This window comes from Alosa pseudoharengus, unplaced genomic scaffold (assembly GCF_046254945.1).
Source record: "Alosa pseudoharengus isolate Yale_2024_CS ecotype anadromous, Long Island Sound unplaced genomic scaffold, YU_APseudo_1.1 YU_APseudo_1.1_scf_1, whole genome shotgun sequence".
In the NCBI taxonomy this organism is placed as follows: Eukaryota; Metazoa; Chordata; class Actinopteri; order Clupeiformes; family Clupeidae; genus Alosa; species Alosa pseudoharengus.
In genome coordinates, this window is record NW_027468564.1 from 34,424,511 (window position 1) to 34,448,636 (window position 24,126).

General features: G+C 39.7%; 3 protein-coding genes across 4 annotated transcripts in view; 1 reads left to right on the forward strand and 2 right to left on the reverse strand.

Annotated features, from left to right (window-relative positions):
• The window catches only part of LOC143126098 (NACHT, LRR and PYD domains-containing protein 12-like), a 49,875-nt gene extending 40,782 nt beyond the window's left edge, over positions 1-9,093 (reverse strand). The window contains exons 1-3 of the mRNA XM_076288018.1: positions 9,013-9,093; positions 6,349-6,425; positions 6,004-6,159 (exon numbers count right to left, since the gene is read on the reverse strand). Coding sequence (XP_076144133.1) covers positions 6,004-6,158 — 155 coding nt within the window. The 5' untranslated portion in view covers position 6,159; positions 6,349-6,425; positions 9,013-9,093. The remainder of the gene's footprint in view (positions 1-6,003; positions 6,160-6,348; positions 6,426-9,012) is intronic.
• A 192-nt stretch (positions 9,094-9,285) lies between these two features.
• Positions 9,286-15,068, forward strand: LOC143126130 (uncharacterized). The gene is made up of 7 exons (XM_076288042.1): positions 9,286-9,479; positions 10,979-11,898; positions 12,260-12,356; positions 12,766-12,867; positions 13,029-13,204; positions 13,449-13,550; positions 14,023-15,068. The coding sequence occupies exons 2-7, from the start codon at positions 10,982-10,984 to the stop codon at positions 14,789-14,791; spliced, it is 2,163 nt and encodes a 720-aa protein (XP_076144157.1). The 5' UTR covers positions 9,286-9,479; positions 10,979-10,981; the 3' UTR covers positions 14,792-15,068.
• Positions 15,069-15,236: 168 nt separating this feature from the next.
• On the reverse strand, positions 15,237-23,938 carry LOC143126139 (uncharacterized). Of its 2 annotated transcripts, XM_076288053.1 has the most exons (16): positions 23,766-23,938; positions 22,737-22,762; positions 21,924-22,045; positions 21,758-21,790; positions 21,533-21,622; positions 21,355-21,426; positions 21,046-21,134; positions 20,856-20,958; positions 20,432-20,531; positions 20,265-20,317; positions 18,858-18,900; positions 18,605-18,664; positions 18,328-18,372; positions 17,749-17,796; positions 17,016-17,070; positions 15,237-15,476 (listed from the first exon to the last, which is right to left on the reverse strand). In XM_076288053.1, the coding sequence occupies exons 2-16, from the start codon at positions 22,741-22,743 to the stop codon at positions 15,314-15,316; spliced, it is 1,083 nt and encodes a 360-aa protein (XP_076144168.1). In that variant the 5' UTR covers positions 22,744-22,762; positions 23,766-23,938; the 3' UTR covers positions 15,237-15,313. The 2 variants fall into 2 exon arrangements, with proteins under 2 accessions (XP_076144168.1, XP_076144172.1); XM_076288057.1 differs by lacking the exons at positions 15,237-15,476; positions 17,016-17,070 and adding an exon at positions 17,599-17,643.
• Positions 23,939-24,126: the final 188 nt, after the last annotated feature.

Below are 24,126 nucleotides of genomic sequence, written 5' to 3' on the forward strand. Positions count from 1 at the left end.
CAATAATGATATCCAATATTTTGTAAAGTTTCAGATCAACCAATAAAGGCATTACCAATTTCTGGCACATTTTCCTGCTTGGCCAGGTGGTGGCGCTATGCCAGGCAGGCCCATAGGGTGTCTGGATATCATCATAATTATAATATCTATTAACCTGAGAAGTTTCAGACCATTCATTCAAAGCATAGAGCATTTCTGGCATATTTCCTGTTTGGCCAGATGGTGGCGCTATGCTAGGCATGTGAATTATATGTGTGAATATCATCACAATAATGATATCCAATATTTTATAAAGTTTCAGATCAATCACTTAAGGCATTGTCCATTTCTGGCACATTTCCTACTTGGCCAGGGGGTGGCGCTATGTCAGGCAGGCCCATTGGGTGTCTGGATATCATCATAATCATAATATCTATTAACCTGAGAAGTTTCAGACCATTCATTCAATGCACTGTGATTATATGACACATTTCCAGTTTATATGGTGAGATATTAAAATCATGACATATTACAACATATCAAAAATCCCTTCGCAATTTAACATCAGCAACATCTTGGCATCATATTTGCCAAATTTCACATGTATCTGACAAACTGTCTAGGAGGAGTATGTTAAAATTGATCATGTGACATCAGTGTAATTGCCATTCTTTCTGTTGCCAGGTGGTGGCGGCGCTATGCCAAATATGCATTATGGGCATGTAAATATCATCACTTCCATGGTATTCAAAGACCTGTGAAATTTAAAACATTTTAAGCCATGCATGGTGAATTAAGAGACATTTATTGTTAACGTGGATGGGTATTAAAATTCATAGTTTCGCCATTTCGTCAAATTACAACATATCAAAAAAAGCTTCACAATTTAGAATCAGAAGCATATTGGCATCATGTATACCAACTTTCACATGAATCGGATCAATCGTCTAGGAGGAGTACATTAAAATTGATCATGTCCACAATGCACAAAATCCCAATTACCTCACTTCCTGTGGGCGTGGCTAATGGCATGTTAATACAAAAGTTGATTGTTTTTGGGAGTTACACACACCCACCAAATTTGGTGTGTGTATCTAAAACTATATTCCAACCACAAGTCACAGTGACATAAGGGGGCGCTATGGAGTTCCTGGGCCAAGCCCAGTGCCAAGGCTTTTCCCCTGTGTATTCATGGTACCTCTTGACGTGTGTGCCAAATTTCATGCGTTTTCACCGATGGGAAGAACGTCTTCTGGCATCACAATTCATCACATTTTAGTCCGCACAAAATCCCAAAAACCTCACTTCCTGTTGGGCGTGGCTAATGCATTGTACATACGAAAGTTGTTCATCTTGGGGACATACACATACCTACCGAATTTGATGCGTCTAGCTGAAAGTATGTGCCAACCACTGCCTCAATCACCTAAGGGGGCGCTACTGAGTCCCTGGGCCACGCCCAGGGCCAAGCTCTTGTACCTAACTGCTTTGCGTGACACCTGATATGTGTGCCAAATTTCAAGCGTTTTCGACCATGTTAACCACCTCAAAAAAGGAAAACGCTCTGAGACAAAGTTAATATAATAATAATAATAATCCTTACAAAAACAATAGGGCCTTGCGCCCTTCGGGTGCTCGGGCCCTAATAATAATAATAATCCTTACAAAAACAATAGGGCCTTGCGCCCTTCGGTGCTCGGGCCCTAAATATAGCCGCAAGCGGCAATGGCGGGCCCGAGCACCTGCGGGCCGCAACCCGTGACATGTCAGAATCCAACAAAGCACCGACGTGGTGCGTTTGTGAAATGTACATATTTGATGCATGTGCTATTTGTTTTTGTATTTTATTTTCTGCCACATTTACTCGCTTGGCCAGGTTGGGGCGTAATGCAAGGCAGGCCCATTGGGTGTCCTCATAATCATAATATATATTAACCTGAGAAATTTCAGACCATTCATTTTAAGCAAAGAACATTTCTGATACACTTTTTGGTTGGCCAGATGGTGGCGCTATATTAGGCATGAAAATTACACATGTGAATATCATCACAATAATGATATCCAAAATGTTTGTAAACTTTCAGATCAATCACTTAAGGCATTGTCCATTTCTGGCACATTTACTGCTTGACCAGGTGGTGGCGCTATGCCAGGCAGGCCCATTGGGTGTCTGGATATCATCATAATCATAATATCTATTAACCTGAAAAGTTTCAGACCATTTATTCAAAGCATAGAGCATTTCTGGCACATTTCCTGCTTGGCCAGAAGGTGGCGCTATGCTAGTCCTGTGAATTACGCATGTGAATATCATCACAATAATGATATCCAATATTTTATAAAGCTCCAGATCAATCACTTAATGCATTGTGCATTTTTGGCATATTTCCTACTTGGCCAAGTGGTGGCGCTATGACAGGCAGGCCCATTGGGTGTCTGGATATCATCATAATCATAATATCTATTAACCTGAGAAGTTACAGACCATTCATTCAATGCACTGTGACTTCATGACACATTTCCAGTTTATATGGTGAGATATTAAAATCATGACATAGTACAACATATCAAAAATCCCTTCGCAATTTAACATCAGCAACATCTTGGCATCATATTTGCCAAATTTCACATGTATCTGACAAACTGTCTAGGAGGAGTATGTTAAAATTGATCATGTGACATCAGTGTAATTGCCATTCTTTCTGTTGCCAGGTGGTGGCGGCGCTATGCCAAATATGCATTATGGGCATGTAAATATCATCACTTCCATGGTATTCAAAGACCTGTGAAATTTAAAACATTTTAAGCCATGCATGGTGAATTAAGACACATTTATTGTTTATGTGGAACGGTATTAAAATTAATAATTTTGCCATTTCGTCAAATTACAAGATATCAAAAAAAGGCTTCACAATTTAGAATCAGAAACATCTTGGCATCATGTATACCAACTTTGACATGAATCGGATCAACCGTCTAGGAGGAGTACGTTAAAATGTATCATGTGCACAATGCACAAAATCCCAATTACCTCACTTCCTGTGGGTGTGGCTAATGGCATGTTAATACAAAAGTCGATTGTTTTTGGGAGTTACATACACTCACCAAATTTGGTGTCTGTATATAAAACTATATGCCAACCACAAGTCACAGTGACATAAGGGGGCGCTATGGAGTGCCTGGGCCAAGCCCAGTGCCAAGACTTTTCCCCTGTGTATTCCTGGTACCTCTTGACGTGTGTGCCAAATTTCATGCGTTTTCACCGATGGGAAGAACCTCTTTTGGCATCACAATTCTTCACATTTTAGTCCGCACAAAATCCCAAATACCTCACTTCCTGTTGGGCGTGGCTAATACATTGTACATACGAAAGTTGTTCATCTTGGGGAGATACACACACCTACCAAATTTGATGCGTCTAGCTTAAAGTATGTGCCAACCACTGCCTCAATCACCTAAGGGGGCGCTACAGAGTCCCTGGGCCACGCCCGGGGCCAAGCTCTTGTACCTAACTGCTTTGCGTGACACCTGATGTGTGTGCCAAATTTCAAGACTTTTCACCCATCTTAACCACCTCAAAAAAGGAAAACGCTCTGAGACAAAGTTAAAATCAGAATACTCGTAATAATAATAATAATCCTTCCAAAAACAATAGGTCCTTGCGCCCTTCGGTGCTCGGGCCCTAATAATCCTTACAAAAACAATAGGGCCTTGCGCCCTTCGGTGCTCGGGCCCTAATAACAGATTGACCTATAGCATACACCCTACTTATGGCACAAGAAATGTAACATCTCTCCTGTGTATATTTAGCCTGGGTGCCATTCCGAACTTAGTCCCGCCCACATTTGAGGTCGGGAAGTTCGGTCTGGCATTGCTCCATTGTGGTGGAAGTATGCTCGCCCTATATCGGGCGGACCAATCAAATCAGGCTTTACGATGATGGACAGATGAGCAACTGCGCCTGGTCTATAAGAATACAGAATAGATAGGCAAAAATGTCTCAGATCTACTGTTTATTGTGATTGCAAGATTATACTTTAATTAAGAGAAAGATAAAAAAAAACGAAATAAATAACAGATTGGACTCACTCACTCACTCACTCGCTCGTCACCCACTCACTCACTCACTCACTATATTTACAGTTTTTCTCAATTGACCTGTCGCTAAGCCCCGCCCCCCATTGTTACCGTGTGAAAACTCGGACAAACAAACCAGACTTGATTAGAAATACATTGTGGACAATGGCAGCTGACAGTATATGAAAGCAGGCTTTGAGGACGTTTTGATCGATAAGAGGATTTACTTTCCTCCAAAAGCTATCAAAAGGGACTTAATTATGCTATGGAGGGATGTATTCAAAACTTTAGAATACATACAAGGTGACAAGCAGTTGTGGCAAGTAGCCGTGCAAATCACCGTGCAAAAACCACTGACGTTAATGCTAGCTAGCTAGCTAGTGGAAGATACTAAGATATGTTAGGTTACGTTAATATTTGATGTAGTAAGAATATAGTAGTTGGTTAATGAGCATTCATCTGAGGATTTAACACGTAGACATACAGTCTATGATTTAACAGGGAACCTGTGCCCACGTTGTTGGCTTAATAGCCTACATTACGTCAGCTGTTGCAAACGCGAGAGACGTCCTGTAGGCTACTGCTGATGAAAATATACCCCGTTTTCTAGCCTCTTGGGATACCAGCTATCAGAATTACACGTCCCCCATGCAAAACGTTTGACTATGGTTATCCGTCGGGGTTTTTTGAGTTAATAAATTCCATAAATAACCATTAATTTGTCATTTTATGCCCGCTCCCTGTTGTTTCCTATGGAGTTGTCCGAGCTGATGTCCGAGTCCCATTGAGGCTGGACTGTCATTGGCTCATCAGCGTTCTAAGGGTGGCGCTTAGCGACAGGTCAATTGCTAAAACACAATTTCTAAAACCTTGCTCCATTTTCATTAACACATGATTAAACACAAAACCACATTTTCAAGCACTATTTACAAAACCTCTGACTCCTCTTGCAAAATCAAACTTTCGCCTCAAAACAGTTTTACCTGTGCTCAAAATCAAACTTTCACCTCAAAACAGTTTTACCTGTGCTCAAAATCAAACTTTCACCTCAAAACAGATGTACCAGTGCTCAACCAAACACTGCTTTTAAATCATAAACAAAGCGATCAAAATGATATACACCATCTAGCGGTCAGTAAACAATACACCAAAAAATAGAAAACATATTGTTGAAAACATATACCGGTAGTTCTCAGGGAGAAGTAACTTTTAAATCTCAAAACAAATTTCATATTTTTCTGTCACTGTCGAAAACATGTTCTATAGTATAGCTCAAAATTGATCAGAAATTAGTACTGCTTTGCTCTTTGCAATTTGTTTTTGATCTTCCTCCTCCGTGTACCCCTATTTTTACAGTACTGTACCCTGCATCTGACAGACTTGTCTCTTGTCTTTGTGATACTGTAATTCTTGTTATTTTTGTTGATATGAACCTGCAACCAGTCAAAATCTATTGAGCAGTCAGTACTGTAAACAAATGGAAAGCACTATGTTCAGGGCCATACAATTTGTTTGTTGAACAGTATAGTATACAGCCTACAATGCACTGTACTACAGTATACAATAAAAGGGACAAAAATCATCTTTCTCATTCCCACCTTCTGCAAATTGTGTTTTACCATGTGAAATGGTTTAAGATATTGACTACAGACTGAACAATTAGCTAAATGAGTTCAGGCAACTGAGAACTTTCTTCAGCCAATGGGTTTTAGTGTTTTAGCAATTGACAAAACTGTAACATAGTTCACACAGAGACATAGTTGATAGAATTATCTAATTTCACTCAATCCCACAAATAGAATAAGCCAATCTAATACCTGTCAGGTATAAGACAATGCATCGCTGAAACTAAATGAATCATGGAAAACCCTGTGTGCAGAGTGCAGACATACCACAGTATTCAACTGTTGATGTCTTGGATCTTAGATAACAGAAGTAAAAACTCACTTTGGACAAGGTAGTATTTGTCCTTTGTGGACCCCCTGATGTCCATCAGTAAGAGGCTCCACATGTTTCAGGGACATCTGGTTGGACACAGCACATGCTGCTCTGCCTGTCTGATCTCCACTGACAGCATCCTCATCCTCTTGATGGAAATCCATTCTAATCAATCAATCAAAAAACACAGAGTGGGTGAGTAAGTGAGAGAGTGAATGAATGAATGAATGAATTAATTAATTAATTAATGAGGGAGAGAGAGAGAAAGAAAGAGAAAGGCATGTCAGTGGCCCTCTTGAAGAGTAGTAGGTATGGAAAATATTTCTGATGAAAGGTTCTTTATGAAGTGCTTACGTTTGGTATATGTGTAACCAATCAGTGGATTCATTTCTGTGCACCAATAACAGATGTGTTGACAGAAGCAGTGAGCACTGGAATGACAAGAGGAAGTGTAATGGAAATCAATATGAACATGAACACTTTAAAATAAAAAAAAGAAGAATTGAGAAAAAAAATCTGTGTGAACCATCTATCAGACGAGCTAAGATTCGATGGCAGTTCACGAAGTTAAATTCGAGTCTGCGCAGTAGCCTATGATGGGAGGGCAACTGAAAAACCCATAGCCTGTATATAGCCTATAGACTCCTATAGATATAGAGCCTATAGATCAGTGGCGGCTGGTGGGTATTTTTTTCTAGTGAAGCAGTTATGAAATTATGACACCACACCCACCCACCCTCCACCCTCGCACGGAAACGAACATTGTGCCTAACACACCTGCCAAAGTTGGTGAGGTTGAATGTATGAGACACATGATGACATTGAACTGTCTGCAATAGCATAAACAAAAGCTATGTTGTTTGATCAGTCAGAGAGCTCAGAGTAATTTGTTGAGAAATCAACACCTGTTTACCACCATCTCGAAGTACAGGCCACAAATGGGGTGTAGTAGGCCTAGGCCTAAGCCTGGACAAGACGGTAAACAAGGTTTATGTATTATTATTATTATTATTATTATTATTATAAGTTTGCATATTTTTGTTAGATATATTGCTTGCAGAGACTAGGCTATCTATGGTCATGCCCCCAAAAAAGAGCATCTCCACTTTAGCACTTATTAGTGACTAGGTAAGTTTTTGCAGTGTATTAATGCCAAGTTGTTGATGTCCACAACATCTTGAAACAACCTTCCAATATTCTAAGCTACTAATTATGCCCCATAAGCAATGTCAAATTCAGTAGCCTATTAAGAGACACATTATTGCCTCTGGGGTATATTAAGAAATTATACCATGACTGCTGCTCTGGCATATGTTTGAACAACCAGTTTGTTTCTGTCACTGCCTTCCTTCTCTAGAAAAGTAAAAATCCACTTGGCATTTGCCTCCTGATACATTGAAGAATCCTAGATTTTTTTCTAAATCAATCAGTGTCTATTTCGTTTTTAAATGGTAGTTGAAATTTAGCTTCAAGCAGATTGTTCTGAATTGTTTTTGACAAAGTTGAGGTTTTAAAATGGGAAGCCAAGACGTTAGGCCTATAACACATCCATAACATAGGCTAATGTTATCATAACACATCAATGAACTTACAGGATGGCTACGTTGAGAAGCTGCACTTTCTAATGCATAGCCTACTGTAGCCTACAGTTTATCAAGTTTATCCTTACCGTAGCCAAAGTAGCACCCACGAACTGTGTTAATTTCACAGGAAGTCTATTGGTCTCCCCTCTGCATTCACTCATAGGCCCTCATTTCAAAAAACTTCAAAGAATCCTGTAAGTTGCGGTCAACGATGTTCATCGCCTGAAACTTCCGTCGAATCCATCTGGCTAGGACTTAGCGAGTCACTAACGTTAGCTGACTGGTGGGGGAGACCCCTAGCTGATGTTAGAAAACACAGAGCTACACACAATAATCCTAAATAAAACGTCCTCCCCTACACAGAAAAAAATCCGATGTACCTTACAAAATGAATGTAAAACAAACTATGCGAATGAATTACACAATTTATAATGAAACTCTAGTAAGGTCACTGAAGGCAACTGAAAAGTGATGGCAAGCTAATGGAGACAGTGATTGGCCAGAGTGTTGCGTCAATCATATTCAACGGCAGGAAGTGTGAAATTCTGCCCAATCGGTCACTGCTTCACGGGTGGGACTGATCTGCCAAAAAAATCCATGAGCCGCCTGGGGTTTCACTCGATTTACATTGATATCGATGGTAGTGAAGCAAAACGAAAAGTTGGTGAAGCAGTCTGATTCACTGTATTTCTCTGTTTCACCGCGGGTGCGATGGCGCTGTTGTCACTCACAGAACTGATTTCAGGAAAACAGCTAGTGTTAGTGACTGTATTTCTGTTTCAAAGGAGTAAAATTGTGATAATTGTAAGATTTTTTTTGTGTTTTGTTTTTTACTTTTTTTTGGCGAAGCACTGCTTCACCTGTAGTCTTATAGAAGCCTCCTCTGCTATAGATATAGTATAGACTATAAGTATATAGTCTATGGAAAAACCGTTCAATTTGTGTCAGTGGCAGTCCCATTGAAAACAACGGAGTCTATTCGTTAATTTATTTTACCGTCTATGCTATTACCATATTCCACATGCCATTATACAGCTTATTCTAGCAGATTCATGTTATTCTCAGGTAGGCCCCAAGACTGCAGGCCGTCTTAGGCTACCTGACTGGGCCCGGCTAGGTCTATAATGATTCATTTGCAGCTACATTTCGGGTGATCCATAAGACTTTTTTTAGCTACTAGGCCACATTTAGGCCTATTTGGCGACGCAACGCAAAAGCTAGCCTACAGTCAAGATGTGTAGACGTGGTATGAAATGTAGGCCTATTAACCATAGCAATGTTAGCTAACAGTTCAGGCAATCTGTGAGAACCCATAAGACGTCTCTCGATTAGCCTACCTTCAGTCACGATAGTTCACGAAATCGACACACTTGCCACCTCTGTAGCCCAATGGATTACACCTTAGGCCTACATTTAATTTATAATGTCTACTTACCTCCTTATAAAACGTTTAAAACGTTCTTGCCCACAACCGGTCTCTGTTCTTTGCATTTACTTTCGTTTTCCCTTGTTCCGCGTCCATCACGTGGGGTAGCTCTTTAGTCATACCGATACGGCCGCCTGGACCCGCCCGTAAATAGCCTTTCGTGGCATTATAGTGCAAAGGATGCCCAAGCGCTCACGTTGGATACATTGTATGTGCTATGCATTACTAAATGTACAACTTTCGAACAAGGTTTTCCGGCAGATGGGTCTTTTAGTTATTGAAATATCTTCTGCGGGCAGCATTGTATTCCATTGGTTCTCTCGTCCGTCTAATCAGCGAGAAGAGGAGGCGTGGCCTGGGTTTTTCGAATTTCCCCCGCTATATTATCATTTCCCCCGCTATATTCTGTTGACTGGAGTGTAGTCTACTACTTCAGCGCTTTGCAACCACTGCGAGAGGAGCAGATTGCGCCAGAGGTAGGCTATGTTTTGCATTTAACATATCGATGTGTTAGGTAGGCTATGTTTTGCATTTGCCTATATATCGATGTGCTATCAACATATTAGAGTAGTATGTAGTAAATGTCTGTAGGCCTACGTAGAAGAAAACGAGCGGGATTGATGATGGGCTACTTCCGATTGAAATGTATGCGAATTCGTAGCATGTTGGCTAATATGCTCGATTTTACAGCTGGAAAAATGGCAATGGTATCAAATGAAACTACAAGATCAAACGGACACTTTCGATCACCCATGCATGTTCAACAACAGTGTAAGATGAAGTAAAATCGTAGCAAAGAGGGCTAGCTATTATCATGACAAGTTTACCATTTCTCTATTAAAATGTATCGAAATGGCTGATGTTCATTAGCCCATTGCTAATGCTGCTGCCAGAACATCTATCTTAATCATGCAACATTATTTGGTTAAGGTCATTCTAATGACATTTTGCTGTTAAGCTAGCGTGTTAAAGCCATATCCATTCTACATAAGCTAGCTGCTCTAAGAGCACTTCTGCTACTCATCCCAATACTGCTCTTAGAGCACCTTTTAGCGTCTACACTGGGCAATTTATCGCATACTTTCTAATGCTGCTCTTAGAGCACCTTGTAGTATGTATAATGCAAGACTAATTGCTTGCTCTACAGGTGTTGTTCTACATCCATACTCATAGCATTGTGATGCTGCTCTGAGAGCATCCTCAATCTACATGCAACATGCTCGCTGCTCTAAGAGCACTTCTGCTACTCATCCTAATACTGCTCTTAGAGCACCTTTTAGCGTCTACACTGGGCAATTTATCGCAGGCTTTCTAATGCTGCTCTTAGAGCACCTTGTAGTATGTATAATGCAAGACTAATTGCTTGCTCTACAGGTATTGTTCTACATCCATACTCATAGCATTGTGATGCTGCTCTGAGAGCATCTTCAATCTACATGCAACATGCTCGCTGCTCTAAGAGCACTTCTGCTACTCATCCTAATACTGCTCTTAGAGCACCTTTTAGCGTCTACACTGGGCAATTTATCGCAGGCTTTCTAATGCTGCTCTTAGAGCACCTTGTAGTATGTATAATGCAAGACTAATTGCTTGCTCTACAGGTGTTGTTCTACATCCATACTCATAGCATTGTGATGCTGCTCTGAGAGCATCCTCAATCTACATGCAACATGCTCGCTGCTCTAAGAGCACTTCTGCTACTCATCCTAATACTGCTCTTAGAGCACCTTTTAGCGTCTACACTGGGCAATTTATCGCAGGCTTTCTAATGCTGCTCTTAGAGCACCTTGTAGTATGTATAATGCAAGACTAATTGCTTGCTCTACAGGTGTTGTTCTACATCCATACTCATAGCATTGTGATGCTGCTCTGAGAGCATCCTCTATCTTTTAAATATGCCTTGTCCATTCCTGACCCGTCCATAAGTTTGTATGAATGCAGTTTTGAAGTTGTACTCTTTTTATATCAAATGCAGGTCATGGAGCAAATTTGGATTGAGGGCATAAGGAGAAAAATGAAAAAGGAAAAAGATTCCCTCGTTTCAACAGAAATAAAGATTCTTCATGGAGAGAAGAAAGTAGAATTCATGGAGAGATGCATACAGGAAATTAAGGAGAAAGAACACATATTTTTCTTGGCAGCGAAACAGACCAGTCCAAATTACTACCACCATGCCTGTGAACGAGGAAATACGTCAGTGCAAAAGAGCAATGGCGGGCCATGCAAAACCCGTGCGAATTCATGTGAGGCATATGTTTCTTTTAAATTTATAGAAGAAGCAAGCTACACTGCAGTTCTAATTCGTCAGAAATTAATACACACAGGACATGATTTCAAAAACCCTGAAGAGAAGAAGAAGAGCCCAATAAACCCGGAATTAGTAGGATTTGTGGAGATGTGGCTCAGCCAAGGCTTATCCATTTCCCAGATTCTTTTGAAAAGTTGTGATTGGGCATGTAGTCGTGGTTACACAGACAAGCATGACCGACGTTACTTTCTCACTCCAGAAGATGTCAGATCAATAAAACGTCATCTTCTTGTCCTCAATCTACCAGATATTGATGATGCTGTGAGTGTTGAAAAGCTTGTGACCGATGAACTGAAAGAGCAGATTTTGTATTTTCAACCACTCACAAAGGACCAGCCCCTGATTGTTGTGGTTCAAACACCAGCACAGATGTCTTTACTTCAAGAAAACCCCCACCCCATGGTTTTCATGGATGCATCATACAAAGGCTTGACATCGTATGGGTATGCCCTCTATGCCCTTTTACTCGTAAACCAAACAGGAAGAGGAGTCCCATTTGCTTACCTTATCATGAGCCATGAATCCTCAGCAACACTACAGCTTTGCTTGACTAAGCTCTGTTCAAGAAATCCAAACTTCTACCCAAGGTGAGAACATTTGTATACAATATCAACAACTCAACAACCATGCAGGAAGTAACTTCACTGATTGGTGGTCCAGTTTTTGCCTAAACTTACCGTCATTTCCCAACTAATAGCCGTTTATACATTGCTTGTGCTAAATTTCATCAGCTATGAGGTTAATACACGGGGGCAGTTAATATGGTATTAATATGGTTTTGTTTCTTTTAACTTGCATAAAACACTGTCCTGCGGCTTATACACAGGAAATTACTGTACAGCACGTTGTATTTATCACATCATTGCCTAGCTGAACTTGTGGTAATTAGTAGGCTATTCTGCAATATCTTTTTAACATGTTCTTACTGTTTTTTTTATTTTTTCGTAGGTCAGTTATGATCGACCGAGACTTAAAAGAGCTCAATGCCATCAGACAGGTTTTTCCTAACACCAAGGTCCTCCTTTGTTGGTTTCATGTTCTTCAGGTACTGATTGCGATTTAATGACTCTTTTTGCCATTTTCAACAGATATCTGTTTGTTTAACACATCATGTTCTTTCACTAGTGACCACCACAACAAAATTTGGCAACATGGAATATGAAAAATACCTGACCCATACTTAAGTTAGATGTTTTCGTACTCTGCCATTTTCTTGTTGTGGTTAGTCATGAAAGAGTGTGATGCTTAAAACAAACAGTGATATGGGTTGTATATGGTCAAACATTCACCTAGCTTTTTTTTTTTTTTAATATTCATTGGTTCCAAGTACACTATTTCTCCTTTTGGGTACAATTAATATGACAAGTAATATGTCAGGTGTGCTATGTTGTCGTCATTTCTGCTGTAGCTTCTGAAACCACCATGTTGCCCACCGCTTGTTATGTGTGTTAAAGGCTGTACATCGCTGGCTTACCTCAAGAGATGGTGGGAACCTGTCAACTGAAGAGAGAAACACCGTCATGCATGGCATGCACTCCATGAAAGCTTGCTCTACGGTAACAAAATTTGGAAATTATAGTTCCTGTTTATATAGTAGTTCCTGAAATATAGTACCTGTTTTCTGATCGATCTGTTCTATTGACCTTTTTATTGTTCTCTGGGTACTCTTAACTGGTAACAACAACAATATATGTTATGATTATATATATGATTTCAGGAGGAAAAATTTGTGACCGTTTTTAATGCTATCTGCAAAGACCTTGACACTCAGCTTGGCAGCAACCGTGTCACCAATTATCTTAAGGCGTACTGGCTCCCCCACTCAGCTCTTTGGGCCAATTTTGGTCGACTGTTTGAGCATAACAGCAGTGAAACCAACAACAAGGCGGAGAGGTAGTGAAAGAATAAACAATCAATTTTTCAAATATGACTGTGGAGATTTATAACACAAAACATTTTAACCTTTATACCTGATAGGGACCCATTATCTCCCTATTGCATGGGACGGTGTACACCCACCTAACAATTTTTTTAATCATTTTCCTTAATATAGTTCTTTTTGCCTTGTTTTGCTCTGATTTGTCTTGATTTATTAGTTTTTAGGTGTTAATGTGTCCTGTTTTTTTTCCACTCACAGATTTTTCCTTGCACTCAAATACCAGTTTCTAAGGGGACAGGCTAACAGAAGAGTGGATCAGCTTCTGCGTTTGCTTTGTGGCGATGTTCAAAAATATTACTGGTAAGGCCACAGCTGCATAGAGCTGATTATTCAAGGACGTTTCAGAATGCCACACATGACCAGCTATAGACAACAAGTGGTAGACAGAGATTGTTTTTGAGTCATATCGTGGCAAATGTCAGATGCATCATTCCACAAAATAATTTGTCTTCTCTATCAAGTTATTCAATAGGCTAAACATAAAGAACTCAACGCAGTTGTTAGGCGTATGTCATTTTAATCTGTAAAAATGTCACATGCAGCCATTCTTAAATTCATCATCCTATTTTTAAAGCAGGCCTACCTGCGGGCATGTAATTCATGTAATTGGGCTACGGGTTTTCTACAGGAATAGCATGGCAGTAGAATAGCAACGGGCACTGCACTAGTATTGTATATTGTGTTGTTATACACGACACTTGATTTATGCTCAGTATGACACTTGATATAAGCTCAGTTATGATGTAAGCATTCTGTTCTTTTTTCACTGTAGCTACCTGGACGACTTGGCAGATGCAGGAAGGCTGATGGTCTCCTCGTCAGCTTCAACTACAACAGCAGCAGAGACGTCTCTTGGACAGCAAATTCAAATAAATGAGGCAGGGAAGTGCAGTGTACAAATCGGCTCAGATTCCACTACGCATACTGTTGATCTAATCAGGATGCAGTGTGACTGTGGGTCATATAACATGGGTAATTTATGCACACATATAATTGCAGCTTGTACTAAAGCACAGCACTTTGTTGACATTGCACAGCTACGCGCTGACGTGGCCAAAGACATTGTGTCAAACAACCAGTATCACATTGATGGTGACTACCTCACAGTGAATCCCACAGACCAAAATACTTCCTTCATTTCCACAGTTGACCCTGCATTTTGTACTTGTGCAGTCAATAGTTATGGGCAAAAGTGTGTGTGTCTTCATGTTTATGACTGTTTGCAAACAATTGAAGCTCATATGTCTACACCTCCCACTGCTGATGGCACAACTCTGTGTCCCCCCAAGAATTTAAATTCACAAGCTCAACTTCAGTTGATGTTAACAGATCTTCTGGAGTGGAGCAAGTCAGACAATTATAGGCACAACAATCAAGTGCACGCTGCATTGAAGAGGGCTCATACATTGGCCTTCAGCCGCTTTGCCATTGTCTCTAGGAGAAAAAAAATCAGCGCTCTGCAGGCTTACAGGCAGCGCATTGAACATGCAAAAAGAGAGGTGTACAAAAAGCCTCAAAGACGCAGGCGCCGCAGAGTTTGAAAACCCTTGAAAAATGCAATATTTCATATAGCCATGTTTTGATTATGCACCAAGTATCTAAAATGCCATTGTCGGCCAATAATAAAAAAAATGTTTTTTGTCTAGTATATTTTAAAAAACACCCATCTCCACATTCATTTTAATGCTAGCTGACTTTTTTTGTAGCTGGTGTTGAGAAAACTAAAAAGGCTGTTGTATGTTGTGTCATTTCAGGCTTTATTTTGTTTAAATTAGAGATGATTTATATGTGTAAGAGAAATAAAACATTTTAAATGTATTACTGCTGCTGTTGTTTATTGTTTGAAAGGAGATGGAAAAACCATATTACATAAACAGTGTAACATTTACTTTCATATTTTGTGGCTTTTAGTAGAATCAGATGACCGTTGCCCAAAGGGCTCTTAATGTGGTTTACAATTAAGAAATACTCAGTCAAAAACGGAGATATTCCCAAAATATGTTACTTTAATGTGAACATAACATACATGCTGTGTGCAATTGTAGTAGGAGTCGGTGGCAAACCTATACCTCCTCTTCAGCTTCAGCAGCCTTTTTTTTTGCCTGTAGGCACTCCTTTATGACCCCAAACACCACATTGCACACCTCGGGGCCCAGGGTGTGCGTTACCAGGGAATAGGTCCCCATGTGGGCAGCAAGCACCTTCTGCACCTCCTCTAGTTGAGCACTGTAATCAACAAACAAAGGTTGTCATCTCTGACCAAAGTTATGTAATATGCAATAAAGACCACCTCAGGGATTACGTGAAAACAGCCACAACGATGTTATGACACCAGGTTCTTCCGGAGAAAGATACATTAACGAACGAAAGAATGTATATCTGCATGTATAGATTACCTCAAATCAGTCTCTTGCCCTCTCACTGCCTGGGCCTGTGCCAGTTGTTTCCCTATTCTGTCAAATGAGATCACCTTTGTCAGGTGAGCTAGGTCCCTAGCCAGACCTTGACACTCCTCTGTGATGTGAAAAGGAACCAATTAGTAAATACGACATTAACCCTAAAACACTGTTCCCCTTAATTTACTGTTTGCGGTCAAATGGTCTATTTCCCCCTTCCCTCAAGAACAAGGACAGAAAAAGAAAAGGTGTATAGTCTGTGATGGTGATGACAATTGGGGACAGTTTGGTGATTATTGTTTTTTGTGTAAAGATAAGAGTAATTACAGTCAAATTTGGCAGTGAATAGTAAAATAAGCATCACCAATGTGGGTGTGGTTTATGTGGTGTGGGAGGGCACAAAAGCACAGGAAAGTTGTAGGGGAGTGGGTATGGGGATGTCTTCCATTTGCTGGATGAATATCATATCTTACCCATTTTGATGACCAGGAACATCACAAGTGTGACTAAATTAAATAAAACACTCAAAATTCAACAAAAGTGGTCAAAATTACGTTTATGTCCAAATGCCACCTGACTGACTACATATTTTACCTTCGACTAATTTTGTGCAACTAGAGGTATTAGCCGAATAGTGGCTTGGCTCCACCCCAGCCTCTTTCAGCTGCTTTTCAACTTCCTTTTTTTTGGAACGTGCCTTCCTCAGGTAAGTGACCATGAGGTTGGTGGAAAATTTTTCTGGGGCTCCGCACCGCCTCTTCAATTCCTCCACTGTAACAAAGTGTCTGTGCAATCATAATACAATGTAATCATTTTTGTGAACATGATGAATCAATACATTTGTATCGGACTCACAAAGAACAGCACTAAAATCTGAAGGCTTCAAAAGGAAAGCGTAAGAAAACATCAGTTCCTTCATTGACTTTGACCATTGCGAAAAGGATCATTGTCTAAATGATGAATAAAGTTTGCACTGGAATGACAAAAGTTTTTTTTTTAATTCTTCTCGTAACATAGGAATCCAATCACAAAAGGGGAGGATGGTTTATTCTTGTTCTGATTCGGAGAAGCGTTTTTGATCAATATTTATCAAACCTGCCTCAGGAAAAGGGCACTGACTGTGCCTTCCCCAGACCACCCCCTGATGAAGTAACCTGAAACCGCTTGCTTTTACTTGCAATATAGCTCATAGCTTATATTAAGGGTTGGAGATGGCTGTAATCCTATAGTCGCTAAATAATGAAGCTGACACTACAATGAAACTGAGATGCAGTCTGGTATTAGCTTGCGTGGATATTACTTGGATTCGAAGAATGTCATACAAAAAGGCACCCACACCCACACCTACTGCATTTAAAGATTGACCTACTTTTTTGCCTTCTTGGATGAGGCCACCTTCAGGAGGCTGTCCACATAGAATCCACCTGCAATAAAAAAAAAAGACATCTACATGTCATTTAAAAACCTACACTTTACAATTACAGTTGGATTACATATAAAATGTCTTACATTTAACAATACAGGGAACTTGTACACATGTTCATTATGCGCAAAATTTAATTGCACATGTCATACTGCATACGCTATGTACAAAATATTATATTGCTCTAAAACACTTCTTAAACATTAATGGGCCTTGCCCCACATTCAATTGTCATTATTTTTCAAGAAACAAACGCTGCAAACCGAAGAATCATAAGATCAGCTGCGATCTGAAGAACTTTTGATTCAAGTTCAGCTGTCAGGCGTACTGTCCCTCAGCAAAAAACACAAAAGATGAATACATTGATTTATACAAATACAGGCTGTTATGCTTCTGTTATTGCTTCAGCATGTTTACATATCATGGTGGGATAATGATAATATATCATATTTATTTTACACATACTGACCCCCATTCTATTCATTATCCCCTTGGATAAAGTATAATAATATACAGTATTGAATACCTTTCACTGATGGCATTTCCGCTTCATAACCCTATTCATCGGAAACATCTGCATCATTTGCACATGAAAGCCAAGAAGCTTAATTGACACAATCTAATCTGACACATAGAAATTATGAAAATATTGACATGAAAAGAAAAAAAAAATACTCACCTTGCTCTTGAGGTGTCCTTGAGGTGTCATTGAGGGGTCCTTCACTTCCTTCACAAGGTAGAGAAACATGACAATTAGCCTATTCTGTCCATCTAGCCATGGATGACACAGATACTGTACAGTAGAACAGCTCTGATGATCCTGTATAACTCAACAGAACTAATTCATTGTTTACAGTGGGCAGTGCTTCGACTTGGCCAGCTTCCCTCGCGGCTAAAAATGTGTCAGCCAAATGTAATGTAATGTAATGTAAAAGTGTGTTTAGGATACTTTAGCACCAGTGTGTTTAGGTGATACTTTAGCACAAGTGTGTTTAGGATACTTTAGCACAAGTGTGTTTAGGATACTTTAGCACCAGTGTGTTTTGGATCAGCTGTGTTGATACTTTAGTACAATTGTGTTTAGGATCAGCTGTGTTTAGAAGATTGTGTGAGTGTGTGTGTGTGTGTGTATGTGTTTAGGAGATACTTTAGCACAAGTGTGTTTGGGATCAGCTGTGTGTGTGTGTGTGTGTGTGTGTGTGTGTGTGTGTGGTGTGTGTGTGTGTTTAGGAGATGCTGTAGCACAAGTGTGTTTTACCTTCAACAACTGCCTCTGCAGTCTCTGTCTCAGCTGTTTCTGCCTCTGTTGATACATTAAAATAATCTACATGGGAAATGTATGACATATTCTCAAATTGTGATTTTCAATATGTTTTTCAGTCACTGTTAAAAGGCGTGCCAACAAATTTGTTGGGCACTGTATGAAACATTAAATTGCTTGTGTAATATAACATGCATAAATAGAATATAAAGTATAGTGTGTAAAGTACAGTATATAATATAAAGTACAGTATCATAATATTAGATACCGGTACCCATTTCCTCTGATGCCTCCTCCTCCTCTTCCTTTTCCTCTGCATCTGCATCTGATGTATCTGCATTATCAGCACATAACAGACATGAAGTCAAATTGACACATTCAAATTTGTTGGGCGGGTGCTGAAACATTAAATTGCTTGTGTAATATAACGTGCACAAATAGAATATAAAATACAGTATGTCTAGCCACAGCAATTTAACTAATATCAGTAACAACGCTGGGTCCAACTTGTGTGTGTGTTGTCCTACCTGGCTTTGAACTCTTTTCTGTAGAGCAGAATGAGCATGTCTCCTGCAAAAGATTTTGCACGATAAATACTTATGTCAAGTACGCATCAAATGATTCTTTTGTCGCAGACCAGTCATGGGAGTCATTAAAATTAAGGGCCCTATCATGACATTCTAAAGTGCATCGTCACTCGTCAAAAGTCTATTCAAATTTAGTAGGATGTCCAGTTCACATTGGGAGGGGTTTCGCTATCAAAAGTGGAGCGCATGGCGTAACAAGGTGTTCCTAGGTCTTTTAATCAGTCATATGGGTGTGTTTGGGGCGTAACATCATTTTAAACCAATGAGAATGACATCTGTCATTCCCTTTAACGGCGCAACGCGCGATATGTCAAATAAATGCAACGGTATTTTGGCATTCAAAGGCGCATTTGAAGGAGGCTGCTTGCGCGACCGTATAGAATAGTCATTCTTAAACCATGCTTTACTAAAACCTAGCATAGCCTTCACGAATTTGCACTCGTCTATTTGAACTCATTGGCAAAGTGAAACTAACTTCACCAAGGAGTCAGTCAACGACAAGACAGTTATATGCAGTTACTTTCACTATTGACTGACAATGGGTTACCACCGAAAACATAGGCTGGAAAAAGCAACACTTACCCTAATATTGCTCAAATGACTGAATAAAACAACATTTATCCTGCAGAGGAGTTGCTTATATCTCGTGACAGTGCGTCTTCAGCTGTGCTCCATACGTGTCTCTCGCCTCTCCCCTAATCACTTTTAACCGTCATTACCAATTTGCAAATGATGGTGAATAACTACTCATTATGAGATGTACAGTATTTCGTAATATCCTTGTTCTAATTATGTTTCCCATTGTAATCGTGCAATTTGTAATGCTTTGCATGGACGTGCGCTGGTGTGCGTTCATGAATGATAGGATGGTGCGTGCACCTGCATGACTGGTGACATGCGCTCTTAAAATAGCATATGAACAACTCGCCATTGACTTCTGACCAGGTTTAGGTGGTGTATGATAGCGATTTTTAGACAACGCGCTAGACCCCTCCCTAGGTTGTTAATTGCCACACCCCTGGGCGCAATGCTTAAAAAATAAAGGTGCAAAATACCAAATTCAACTTTGCGCGGGTGAATAACGAGTATTACGCCATGCGCTGGTGACCCAAAATACAGCCCTAAGTCCCAGTCCCTGATGAGGTGGAGTTTGGGTTATCAACGCATCATATGACACTTCACATGTGACCCCTCGTCATCACAGATTTAACTGCCGATTCACCACTCACCCAAGGATTATGTTAATGACTCCCTAGACCAATCTGTGACAAAAGAATCGTCTGATGTGTACTTGGCTTTAATCTGACAGCAGAATGTTGCTTTAGATAAAATATCATTAGCACTAGCCTTTTTCTTCCCTGACATCTTCTTGTAGCAAACTGTACAGATGCCTGAACTATCTGCAAAAAACAAATGCTTTGTATAATACAATGATACTTTGGATAAAAGCAACCATAACCAGCCAGCAGAGCTCAATAAGGAGCACCTATACGGTCTAAATGTATACTACTTACCAAGGGACTTAAACAACAAAGTCCCTAGTCTCTCCCGCTCCTGGGAGATGGGGAGGCAATGGAGGTGACCTTGTTGTCCCTGGAGGATCATTTCTGCAAACTAAAAGAGCAACAGAAAGTCTATTTTAATTAAGTAACATCACTAATACCAGACTGCATCACACAAAACTGAAACATATAGAGCAGCGTAACAAATTGTGGTTAAAAATGTCAATTTGGGAAAGGGACTATATTACAACAGAAGATTATGGTGCTCATTATATAATTACACGATCATGACTGTATCATGTGCTGAAGGTAGCCCTGTGTCCATGTCCAAGATCCATTAATATTTTACCTGCAATGCACCTTTATTCAAAATTGCTCTAGTTAAAGTGAAAAATAAAAATATCTATACATTATGCAGAAAATGACCAAATTGTACCATTATTGAGAACACTCCACATGACACCGAGTCATTTTGAAAGTCATGGTCCCTTTTAATGATCTTCCAGGGCCTTTGGCAGCCTCTGCTAGCAGCAAATAAGCTGAAAGATTAGAGAATATAAGTGTGAAGGAGATCTCTACTGAATTTTCATTACCTCATTTTATAGAGCAGTACAAAAACCTTATACCTCCAATTTTCAATTATTTGGGAGCAACACTGTGGCTGCTCCCCCAATGAGTCGACAAATGCTATCTCTCCCTCTTCCAAGTTGCAATGCTATACAGAAGATGGGAAAACGTATGAGAAAGGCTTGAAGGAGAATTTCAACCAATCTTGAAATGACTGTGTTGAAAATCACTGAAACTCTTTTAAAATGTCAAGCACTAACCGCTCTAACAACACAAAATGGGAATCGCAAAACAGCAACAATAATGATGACAAATGTGTGATGCTATTTTGCGCATAATAGTCTCTGCATAACCTAACAGCAACCTACAAAGAGGGTCCAGTGGCACTCTCCCAACAAGTAGGGCCCGAAGACGGCCCTGGCTGAATTAAGAATGTTTTTCTGACAGGAAATAAAGAAAACATTCATGAACAAACATAAATAAACTTGAAAACTTATGTATTCTGTAGCACTGAACAATAGCCTTAAACATTTACATAACTCTTACTTTTACAAAATAAGTGCTCCTGGCCCTGGAGCTGCCCTCCAAAATCAGGCGCATAGCCTGGCTACTTATTGCCTCTGTCCCAGGCTGGCCCTAAGCGAGGGAGAGAAATGGTTTAAGTCATTAAATCATGTTATATCTATATTTGATGTATGTATATATGTGTGTGTGTGTGTGTGTTTGTGTGTGTGTGAGAGAGAGAGAGAGTATTATAAAGGTATGGGTTACCCTGCTGATTACTAGAAATAGGGCATCCATTACCTGAGAAAGTAATAAATAATCAAATATAACAATTACAATAAATCACAATAGAGTCAAGTTGAAGTGAAAGGCTGACAGTTATATAGCCTAGAAGGGGCAAGAGGATCATTTTTGAAAAGAAATAGAAAATTACCTCATCAGGAAGTTCAAATGGGCCTAAAAGGGCCTCCAAACTGCCCAGAAAGATCTTAAACGGCCCAACAGTCCCAAGGACAACGTCACTACCAAGTCCTTTGGACTTCAGTGTTTCTAAGTCTACATAGGTAAAGAAATGAAGTTCCAAAATAGTTAACCTTACTTAGGGTAATGGCACAAATTTAATCCAATCAACTAGTACATGTAGCATGCTAAACTACTTTAAAGTAGTGTTGGCAATTCAGCGACTTAGTTTTTTCTGCTTTTTGTAATCTCTGGATACCAAAATTCACATTTTATAGACTAGCGACTGTTTTGCCGATTTGTTAATGTTTTTGGTGAGAAACATCAAAATACGTAGTCTAACTTCCCTACAGCGCTCTGTCTCAAGTGCCACACCAGCTTGAAACAGGCAGATAGAGCATATGGGCAACAGTTTTAGCCACATGTACTATGATGAGGCAAGTCAGGGGCCACATATTGTACAATTTATACATAGCCTAATTGTGTTGAGTTGAATGCCATGCCTTGATGTTTCATGTTACAGTACCCAGCATTTCTCAGTATTTCACTGATATTTGGGCCTATTACATAAGTGCCCCGGGGCCCAATTGAAACACTCCAAGGGCTGCATCTGGCCCAGGACCTTATGTTGCCCATGTGTATGATTGTACATCAACTAAAAAAAGTACCGGTATGTGCTCTACCTGGTCAGTTGTAAATATGCAAATTATGCAAACAATATCATTATGTATGCAGATGATGCAAATGTCTAACATAGATTAGGAAAAAAATAGTATGAATAACTTACTGTTCATTTGGCTTGGTTAAGTTTCCCTAAACAGGCAAAGACAAAAGACAAAAATTAACAACATGTATTTCTCCTGAAGCAGTAAATGGGATACTTATGACTACCTATGAATGTTGAATGGAGATAGGGTAAGGTGCCCTGAGAGCAGTATTAGAATGTACAGTATGTTGCAAAAATGTCCATGGTGCTCTCAGAGCAGCATTACAATATCTGCAACAAAAATTCCCTAAGAGCAGCCAATGAATGTTGAATGGAGATAGGGTAAGGTGCCCTGAGAGCAGAATGTACAGTATGTTGCAAAAATGTCCATGGTGCTCTCAGAGCAGCATTACAATATCTGCAACAAAAATGCCCTAAGAGCAGCCAATGAATGTTGAATGGAGATAGGGTAAGGTGCCCTGAGAGCAAAATGTACAGTATGTTGCAAAAATGTCCATGGTGCTCTCAGAGCAGCATTACAATATCTGCAACAAAAATGCCCTAAGAGCAGCCAATGAATGTTGAATGGAGATAGAGTAAGGTGCCCTGAGAGCAGTAGAATGTACAGTATGTTGCAAAAATGTCCATGGTGCTCTCAGAGCAGCATTACAATATTTGCAACAAAAATGCCCTAAGAGCAGCCAAGCATTTTGTTGCATGTAGCTATGACATGAGGAGCAGCAACAATACCACAGCAAAAATATCCCTCAAACATAACTTGCAATGACAGCCTCATAACTTGCTATCATAGCCAGTAAAAGTTATAGCACTATGTTTATATTTACACTATTATCCTTTCTTAGAGCTAGCTAGCTAATGTTGCGAGTAACATAAGGTGCAATGAGAGCAGCTAACTTGCTATCATAGCCAGTAAGAGTTATAACGTTAAATTCCATCAGGCTAATTTAATTAAGTTAATTAATAGAATATAAGCTAACATTAGCTATTATCCTTTATTAGAGCTAGCTAATGTTGTGAGTTAGCTTACTTCATTATCTTGACATTTTAATCTAATAATCTAATATAGTTCAACATAAAGCATAGCATTACCTTAACTGCAAGGAAAGCGTGATATCTCCTGAGTCAGCGCGATGTCTCCCGAGTCCTGAGAAAAAATTTAAATAATCCATGTCCCGCCTCCTGCCATTGCTGATTGGACGACTGAGAGAACCAATAAGATGCAATGCTGCCCGCAGAAGATATTTCAATAACTAAAAGACCCATCTGCGGTTTTCCGCGACAACATAGGGATCACGCATCACAATGTTCTTTAACTGTAGGCCTACGTTAGTGTATCATTAGAATTACTATAGCCTACAGCCTACGTAAACTATATTAGGCTATGGGTTAATAAGGGGATCATGTGTCATAAAAACATGAATATGAATCAAAGAGTAAACTCTTTGTATGA